Source organism: Propithecus coquereli, unplaced genomic scaffold (genome assembly GCF_000956105.1).
Source record: "Propithecus coquereli isolate 6110/MARCELLA unplaced genomic scaffold, Pcoq_1.0 Scaffold281, whole genome shotgun sequence".
Classification (NCBI taxonomy): domain Eukaryota; kingdom Metazoa; phylum Chordata; class Mammalia; order Primates; family Indriidae; genus Propithecus; species Propithecus coquereli.
In genome coordinates this window covers 2,788,177-2,798,259 of record NW_012148408.1, presented here as the reverse complement: position 1 = coordinate 2,798,259, position 10,083 = coordinate 2,788,177, and the positions used below count along the sequence as shown (strand labels likewise).

The 10,083-nt window shown below is 42.2% G+C and overlaps 1 protein-coding gene across 4 annotated transcripts in view; it reads right to left on the bottom strand.

Moving 5' to 3' along the window:
- The window catches only part of RHOT1 (ras homolog family member T1), a 63,714-nt gene extending 57,474 nt beyond the window's left edge, over nucleotides 1-6,240 (bottom strand). For 3 of the 4 annotated variants that reach the window (XM_012648345.1, XM_012648346.1, XM_012648348.1), the window contains exon 1: nucleotides 5,956-6,240. In XM_012648345.1, coding sequence (XP_012503799.1) covers nucleotides 5,956-6,031 — 76 coding nt within the window. In that variant the 5' untranslated portion in view covers nucleotides 6,032-6,240. The remainder of the gene's footprint in view (nucleotides 1-5,955) is intronic. The other variant, XM_012648347.1, reaches the window with a different exon arrangement.
- Nucleotides 6,241-10,083: the final 3,843 nt, after the last annotated feature.

The window sequence follows — 10,083 nt, the reverse complement described above, 5'->3', positions numbered from 1 at the left end:
TATTAATATGGAGGGAGAAAAGTATCCTTTGTTAGCCAGCCATCTAATGGTCTCTATTTCTTCTATTTTGCCTGAGAAATACTGAAATGATCTATAAAAACTAAGAGCAAGGCCATAATTATCCCCAAGGACAGAAGGCCTTCTAATCCAGTTCAATACAACATGCCACAATTTTGTCTGAGACTCCATGCTTCTAAGTAGGTCATCCATGGAAAACTTAATTTATCACTATAGAACAAATTATCTAGATTTATCCAGGCTATAAATTTCTTTGTCTTTGCATCACATCTTTTGAACATCTAGTTCCAAATGACAGCAAATTCCTAATATTCATGAAGCAGAAATAACATTCTCGGGTTCCAATTACCACCCCACCACCCATATTGGCTATTTTTCTTGATAACAAACACCCCTTGCTTCAAGTAGCAAAGGAACGACTCCTCATTTTTTATCTGCTTCTTTATTAAGAAGCCTTGTTGGCTCTTCCTAAATTATTGTTATTAGAATACACTAGGGGGAAGATGGTGACTGTGGAGTTATATTTCTAACTGGAAACTTTTAGCATTTGGGGAAATAACTAAACACTGTTCCAAAGGAAAACTTCACTGACCATATGCAGATGATGTGGCCTGCAGGACAAATGCTGTCACACAGCTACAACCTAACCCTCCCCTTCAAACCAGATCAACGCTGGTACCCACCTGGTGCCAGAGGAGCAAAAACAACAGAGGAGAATAGGTTTCAATACATACATCAGGATGATATAGAAAAGACTCTATTTATGAATAGAATAGACTCTTTCGGCAGAATGGTCTCTTTCGGCAGAATGGTCATGCAGACGTCTGAATATTCTTGGCCACAGAATATCACTCAGATAGTAAACATAGTATAATTGAAACTGGAGCAGTTTAATCTTTAAATATCATCGCAATAAAGACCAGAATGGAAGGTAATATGGCCTTAAAATGACCCTAGGGAGTTTTTTTCCAAAATAAATGCTGGCTTATATCTAAGTCTCTTTGACTCTTACACCTACCTAGCTTATACGTGAAGAACCTTCCCCCAACCCCTTCAATCCTCTAAGATGGCCTCTGTTGTTTCAAGGCGAAGTCGACCTCTTGGCAAGACTATAATTCCTGGCAGCCAAGACATAACACAGACATGGCACTATCGTCCGAAATCACTGTTCTACTTTACTGCCAGAACACAGGAATCTCCCAAACAAAACCAAGCTAAGGACACAGAAAAAGAGAATGAATGAATGCCTCCCCTTCAAATCCTAACAATGACCACATCAGACTGGATTTCAGAAAAGAGAATGGGCTGGGCATGGTGGTTCATGTCTATAATCCCAGCACTTTGGGAGGCTTAGGCAGGAAGACTGCTTGAAGCCAGGAGTTCAAGACCAGCCTGGGCAACATAGTGAGACCTGTCTTTACACAAAAATAAATAAATAAGGAAAGGAAAAAATGAAGGAAGGGAGAGAGGGAAGAAGGGAGGGAGATACGGAAGGAAAGAGGGAGGGAGAAGGGAGAATGATCACATTTTTATGACTGAGAGGAGTAGTTTGGAAAACAAGTCTAAACAAACTGAACTAGCTTGAACTCATTTATTCTTCCAAGAAATACTTGAGTGCCCACTTTGTGCCAGACCTCCTCTAGCCACTGGGGATATAGCAACAAACAAGACAAATCCTCTGGCTTTATGAAGCTTCCTTTCTAGCCTGAGAGACAGGAAAACAAATGGACATCCAAGACCAAGGCACCAGCAAAAGAAAAAGAAAAGAAAAGAGAAACAAATGAACAAATAACCACAGTAATGGGGATAATGCCTAAATCGGGGTCTTCTTGCAGAGAGAGGAATGAAGGAGAAAGTAGTTACATAACTATTATGTACCCACAATTAAAAATAAAAACTGGCCGGGTGGGCGCAGTGGCTCATGCCTGTAATCCTAGCACTCTGGGAGGCTGAGGTGGGAGGATCACTTAAGCTCAGGAGTTAGAGACCAGCCTGAGAAAGAGCACCTGTAGTCCCAGCTACTAGAGAGGCTGAGGCAGGAGGATCACTTGAGCCCAGGAATTTGAGGTTGTAGAGCTAGGCTGACCCCAGGGCACTCTAGCCTGGGCAACAGAGTGAGACTCTGTCTCCAAAAAAATAATAATAAAATAAATTAAAAATTGGAAGAAAAAAAAGAAGTAGTATAAAAGAGAAGCAAGGGCCTTCTCTTGTGGGCCTACATTAAAAAGCTTGGACTTTAAGTGAAAGTAGAAATCACTGGATAATTTTTAAAGTGGGTAATAGGATCTGAAATATTTTTTAAAGATGGATTTGCCTGAACAAAAGGAACAATGATGAAAGGAGAAGCAAAGAGACTGATTAAGGGGACATTGCAAAAGTCTAGGCCAGAGCCAGTCAAAGTTTGAACTAGTTTATCAGAGGCTGCAATGATAATCAGAGTTAGACAAACCAGGTAAGAGCTACCAGATTCATTTAAAAAGAGGATATTGGTTCCATTTTCATAATGAATATGACCACTAGAAAATAAATATATCTCTAATTTAATTTAAAAACAAGACTTTATTGAGACTAAAACTATCCTGTGTATTTTTAATGTAGCTACAGGATTTAGATAAAAGGATAATAAGGCTTTTGTGAATTTTATCTCAACAGGGACATTTGTTAAGCACACTAAAGCAAATCTAATTAAATATAAATTTAGGCCAGTGAATTCGACCATGATAAATTATGACCTGAAGAACTAAGGTTTGGGTGGGTGCATTTTTAAAGACTTTTAAAATTTTGTTTTGTTTAAAGAATAGTAATTGACTTTTGATTTGGCCTGAATGGCATTGATATTTTTAATAATTAAGATGCATATATTTAAGACACTTTGGCTTTCTCTTCAAATAAATATCTTAAAATTTATAGACAGCTTAACTTCTTTGATCTAAGCACTAAATAGTCATTAAGCAATTAGCATTAAAGCCTGGCTGGATGAGAAGTGAGCCAAGAAAAGATACATTTCACCTCAACATATAGATAATGGTTTAGCCAACAGAATGTTGAAACCATTCACAACTATTTCAGAGCTTCAGTGAATGAAGCTGTTGCTATGTGGTTCAGGCACAGACTGACAACAATAAAATGTACTGAAGTGATAGAGAATGAATGAAGAGGCTTTACAACAACACCACCAGAGATGACACTTCTTTTTCTTGGTTTTTCCCGTTCCCCTCAGTTAACCATCTTAAAATGACAACTGAGAACCAGACTTGTTCAAATAAGCAAGTAATAACTCACATTGCTACCCTTTTTTCTAATATTAGTGGTGTAGATAAATCCATGTATCAGACCACTATTAAAAAAGCCTTGGTTGCACTTATGTTTAATGTGTGACCTAGCATTTAAAAGTAATATAGCTAGGCTAACGGTTGTCAAATATTTACATTAAATCTCAAAAAGTAAAGACTCAAACAATTCCCCCCAAAATATCATCCTTTAAAATAATAATTAAGGATGCGCACGGTGGTTTATGCCTGTAATCTCAGCACTTTGGGAGGCTGAGGCAGGAGGATGGCTTGAGGCCAGAAGTTCAAGACCAGCCTGGGCAACATGGTGAGACTCTGTCTCTACAAAAAAAAAAATTTTTTAAATCAGCTGGGCATGGTAGCCCATGCCTATAGTTCTAGGCACTCAGGAGGCTCAGCCTAGGAATTCCAGATTACAGTGAGCTATGATCTGGCCATTGCACTCCAGCCTGTGCACTCCAGCCTAGGTGGCAGAGTGAGAACCTGTCTCTAAAAAAAGAAAAACACTAAAAAAAAAATAAATAAATAAAATTATATATTCTGATTAAGTATAATTCTATTTCTAATATTTTTAAATGTGAAAAAAATCATATATATGGCAGATGGCTAAAGCTTCAGGTACCATACTTTTAAGAAAAATGTCTTCCTATGGCCAGGCACAGTGGTTTGCACCTGTCATCCCAGCTACTTGGGAGGCTGAGGCAGGAGGAATTGCTTGAGCCCAGGAGTTGGAGGCTGTAGTGCACTTAGATTCTGCCTGTGACTAGCCACTGCACGCTAGCCTGGGCAGTACAGCAAGATCCTGTCTCTCAAAAAAAAAAAAGTTTCTTTCTCAAAAACTAAGGCTTTCTCCTGTGTCAAGTTGCTCAATATGATCAGAAAACTCTTGCACATACATACAGTTTTATCAACTCTCTTAATACCTTTCATTTCTACAAAACATGGCTTATAATTTTTCTAATAAATCTTAAATTATTTTATGCATTCCTAAATAAGTAACACTGTTAATATTTTAACTTAAATATCCTAATGCTGACATATTGTACATATGTATAACATTTCTATTAGATGTTTTTATACACTAATGATATGTAATTGCTTCCTATATTAAAAACTAACCCCCAAATATGGGATCTTTCTTTTTAAAAAAAATTAGTATAAAAATTACTATACTACAAAACTATTTTCTGATACATTTAAGGATCAGTTTTTTAAGCAGGTCATCTAGTCACTTTCCCTACCTCGCTCCAAAAGCATTAGTATAATCATAACATCTTCATGAACTTCTGTCAAGGAAGCCCATGCAAAATGGTGATTAAGACATAGTTAGTTATAAATAAAAACTAAAATTTACAACTGCAAACCAAAAAGTAAACTGTTAGTATGTCTGACTAAGCTTACTTCTAAATCCTAATTCTAAAGGAGTTTTGTCCAAACAACAGGTGAACGAGATTTCAATGAACATCAAAAAACACTACAGAAAAAGGTAAAAATGTGTGAACTTTCTTCCCTGGTGAGTTCAACATAGTGATCTGGAGGGGCTACTCAAGAATGGAATGTCATTTAGAATAGAATGCTTCAAAACAGCAATGGCAGAGCATTAACTAATGTACTTGAAAACAAACAATCCAGTCCTCCCAGTCCACTTTCTTATTTTAGTCCTAGCAACGAAGTCACATAACTTGCACAGTGATATCAAGTCCTGCTGTTCTGTCCTCCTGTCAGTGAACAGAGGCATTTCTCCTTTATTATATCTTCAAAAGGTGAAATCTAAGACTCTCTAGGGGCGTCTCATGTATCTGTTTGGGTCTCGTGCCCGTTGTTATTTATGAATTAACTACCAAATAACAATGGAACAATAATGCTTAAAAAGAGGGCGAAAATTAGGTTTTAGGGTAACAATAATTGCCTCAACTAAAGGACCCTCCCGGATAATTATCATTCGTTGAGCACTTGCATAACTTGAAGTTGAGACTAAATTTTTTAGGACATCACATGAGTGCCATGAGTTATTCCGACGCGAAGTACAAGCATCGCTTAAAAAGCTCCCTATCTTAATGTCGATGCGTAGAGGGAGCGAAGACCGCGAGCGCAAAAAAATCCAGAAACCTGACCTTGCCCACAAGTCGAACAGTTCTGCACCCCTCCCCCTAGCTTTCCCGGGAGCCAGTTCAGGCAATCCCAATTGGTCAGTCTGCCTGTTCCAGCACCTGCCTGGCAGTGACAAGGGGATCTCCAGGGAAGACAAGAGGGTCCGACAGCAGGCAGCCTGGGAGACTGTGAGGCCCAGGAGGAAAGGAGTGGAAGAAGAAGGGGAGGAGAGGATCTTCGGACGGATGCGGTCCAGCGGTTAGGAGCTAATGGGGACATAGCTTGGGAGCCGACGGGGGAAAAGGGAAGAAAGGTCTTAGGAGGGCCCAGGTGAGGTGAAGGGATGAGGGCCGCCGGCAGGCAGCTGAAAGGGCAGAGCGAAGCGGCTGGGAGGCCCGGAGAGACGCGGAGAGAGGGGCTGCGGAGAGAAGGGCTGTGAGGGTCGAGAAGGACCCAGACTGCAGGGGCAGGGGCTGCCGGGGCTGCAGGGGTTGCCGGGGACGCAGGGACAGGGAAGACCCGGGCTGCAGCGGCCAGGCCGGGCGTGCGGACTCACGTTCTCCCACCAGCAGGATCCGCACGTCTTTCTTCATGTCGGCGGCTCGCAGGGGCCGGCCTCGGCCCGCACGCATGGAGTGGACTCCTCTCGCCGGTGCGCCCACTCCACGGCGGCGCTCTCCTCGCGCTGCCGGCGCCACCTGCCAGCCTCTTCGGCCGCCGGAGCCCGCCGCGCCGCCTACTCAGCTGCTTCCCCGCACCGGAGCCGGGACAGCGCCAGCTCCGCCTCCTCCGGCCCAGCGGGCGGTGGCGGGGACGACGGCGCGCGGCGAGGGACACGCGCTTCCGGAACGCGAACGGTCTCCGGACCTGAGCCTCGCTCCTGCAGTCAGGCTCGCCGCCGCGCCGAGCCTGAGAGCCTCGTCCACCTTCCCCAGGGCACAGCAGCTGAGGGTACGCTTCGCGCCCATAATTTGAGTGACACATTCCCTAGTCTAAACCCATTTATTTTACGGACAGGGGCAGGAGAAGTTTCTTGTCCAAGATCACATAGCTAGAGGTTGACAGTGACTCAGAGCAAGGATCTAAGAATGGGCTCACCAGACTATAAATGCCGGGACGGCAGCCACCTGCCTACCTGGTTTTCGGCTGTATCACCACCGTGTTGGACATTGCCCTGAGAAAATGCTTGATCGAGTAGGATGACTGGCTCCCGGGTCAGGCCCTTTTCCACTACCCAAAGCTCATCATCACCTTAGTTGCATTTTGCCTGTGGTGCTTATAAAATATAATTATAAAGTAACGTTAATTGTTATACTGTGTGAACAGACTCATTTCCTTGTAACCAAACTAAGTGACTTTCTTCTGTCTACGTGGCTTATTTTATGGCAGGGTCTTCTGATGCTTTTCTTTACTCAGGCTTACCCAGCCCAATGCTACACACACAGGAGGCCCTAGATAATAAACTCTGATTTTCCTAACATTGCCTTAATGTTCTCCTGACCCTCTCCATCTGGAAGAATTTGTTGCTACATCCCTAATGCTTGGCACACAGTGGGAAATAAATAAGTAAATAAATAAATTATATATATACACATATATTTTTTGAAGTAATGAGGAAGCACTATCTGTGCATAATGTACCTTTTTTCTATCTTAAATATTACATAATGAATTTTTAAAGGAAATAAAATGTGCATAATACCAATCTCCTTCTCTCCTAGGAGAAGCCATGTGGTCTCCCACAGCAGTTAAGAGCTGCTGGCAAATTTCCAGGGTTTGAATCCAGATTCCATCATGCCTAATAGCTACGCGATCCTGAGTAAGTTCTTTTACTTCTCTCAGCCTGTTCCTCCTTCTGTGGCATGGCAATAATGATAAATAATACCTACCCCTTAAGGTGGTTCTGAGGAATAAATAAGATAATACACATCAAGCATTTGGTACAGTGCCAGGCTCAGAAGTGTGTGCTCTACTGATCTCAGCTATCATTATTATCATAAAAGTTCACTGGAAAGTTGTACTGCACAGGTTTTGAGGCAAACATGTTGTGTATACTACAATATTTCACCATCTTAGTTATATGATGTCCCAAAGGAGCACAGGAGAGTAAGCCCTTTCAAAAACCATTCTGGCACAGGGGCTCATACCTGTAATCCCAGCGCTTTGGGAGGCTGAGGTGGGAAGTATTGCTTGAGGCCAGGAGTTCAAGACCAGCCTGGGAAACATAGCAATACCCTCATCTCTATAAGAAAAAATTTTTTTAAATTAGCCTAGTGTGGTAGTGCACACCTGTCGTCCCAGTTACTCGGAAAGCTGAGGCAGGAGGATCACTTGAGCCCAGGAGTTCAAGGTTACAGTGAGCTATGATTGGGCCACTGCACTCCAGCCTGGGCAACAGAGTGAGACCCTGTCTCTAAAAAAAGTAATTAATTAATTAAAAAAAAAAACCCCAAACCACTCTGTCCCTGTCCATGACAGGATAGGATAAGGACAGAGATGAGAAAGACACACTCCTTGTTCACTGGGAGATAATAAAGTCATATTCCAAGGTGGATGCAAGATACGGATGAGGTGCTTTAGTCTCCCTCCTCTCACCCATACCTCAACGAGTAGAAATGTGAAATTCAGGAGGCTTGATTACCTAATCTTTCAGGGAAAAGTATCCCTCAGAATTTTAGTGTTACAAAATGTTTGGGTTAGAAGAACTCCTATAGAGCACCTTTTCCAATCCCTTTACTCTGTAGGTAAGAAAAGCAAGGTCCAGGCCAGGCATGGTGGCTCACGCCAGTAATCCTAGCATTCTGGGAGGCTGAGGCAGAAGGATTGCTTGAGGCCAGGAGTTTGAGAACAGCCTGAGCAAGAGCGAGACCCCATCTCTACAAAAAACAGAAAAAATTAACAGGGCATAGTGGCATGCGCCTGTAGTCCCAGCTACTCGGGAGGTTGAGGCAGGAAGATGGATTGAGCCCAGGAGTTTGAGGCTGCAGTGAGCTATGATCCCACCACTGTCCTCTAGCCCAAGTGACAGAGCAAGACCCCGTCCGAAAAAATATATAAATAACTAAATAAAATAAATTATGAGGGAAGTGACTTCTGTACACCTCTCTGAGCCTGAGGATAGAGCTTCATGATGACACACTGCAGCAAAACATAAGCCAGAGAATAGAGTTGTTGGCAGTAAATTTACTGTTGGGATTTTATAGATTGATTATAATATATTAAATAGGTTGGCTAAGGCCAAGAAGATAGATTGGTATCTAGAAGGCATGGATGGAATTTTCCTATACAGTGCTAGGAAGAAGCTCTACCCTCACTATACAGGTTTCATGCCTCCTCAACTGTGCAGGGGGCACTGGGAAGTCAGAGCAAAATACTTTTGGCAGGAGATAAGAGGATCCATCCTTTATGCATATCAAAAGGGAAACTTGCAGCACAGCCTCTCTGAGTCTCTGGACAGCAGAACATCCAAGGCCAGTGGCCAGGCCTGCTGGGTAGAGGATAAGTGTGTGTAAAATGACTGACATTGGGTGGAACAAGGGCCCATCTCTGATTGGTGACTTAGACACAGTCCTGGGAAGGAGGCCAAATAAGACTTGGTTTGGCATCAGTCCCACTCTTCAGACCCATGTATCTTTGGTCTCTCAAGTTAAACCCAAAGCAGCATCCAGTATCTGCATTTCTTCACTTTTGTCTCCGATTCCTTCTAGGATGCTTTCCTCCTTTTCCTGCCAAGTGCAACTCTGGTGGAGTGGAAAGGTCCAATGCCTTAATACCAGGTAAATACTGAATTTTGTCTTCCCTTTTAATGTTCTTGGTTCATTGTTTAAACATGCATGTCCTCCACATAGTCACGAGGGTCGGTCTCTGGAGGACATGGATTCTGTTTGCTTGATTTGGCTTGAAGGTACATCACTCAGCACAATTACTTATTAAAAGGCATTTGATTATAACTAACTATGTTGAAAGAACATTTCCAGACAAGAGCCTCATCTATTGATGAGGTTGCATCCAGTTTTCCTTTTCATTTCCTCAAGTTCCTTTCAGATACATTGGAAAATAAATACCCTCAATTAAGAACTAATTGGTATCAAGAAGCCTCCCTGACCATCCTCTCCCCAAATGGTATGAATTCCCTGTGGAGTGGTTAAGAGCATAGGCTCTGGAGTTTACATTTTATCTCTAATACTTTGCTAGCTGTACAACATTGGGCTAGTGACATAACTTCTCTGAAAAATGTAAACCTCATCTGCAAAATGGAGCTATCTCATAGGGCTCTTTTGAGAATAAAATAAAATAACACAGGTAAAGCATTCATCACATTCCTTACCACACAGTACATGTTCACATATCACCCTTAACAGCTGCATTTTAAATTTGCAATTCATTTGCTGATTTGCATTATCTTTCCAAGGCAAATTGATTAGCCTGTCCACCACATTGTAAACTCTGAAAGGCAAAAATGCATTTAATTTTTAATCACTTTAGAGACATTAAAAATTTTGCTGACTGGCCGGGGTGGTGGCTCATGCCTGTAATCCTAGCTCTCTGGGAAGCCGAGGCGGGCGGATTGTTTGAGCTCAGGAGTTCGAAACCAGCCTGAGCAAGAGCGAGACCCCACCTCTACTAAAATTAGAAAGAAATTAATTGGACAACTAAAAATATATAGAAAAAATTAGCCGGGCATG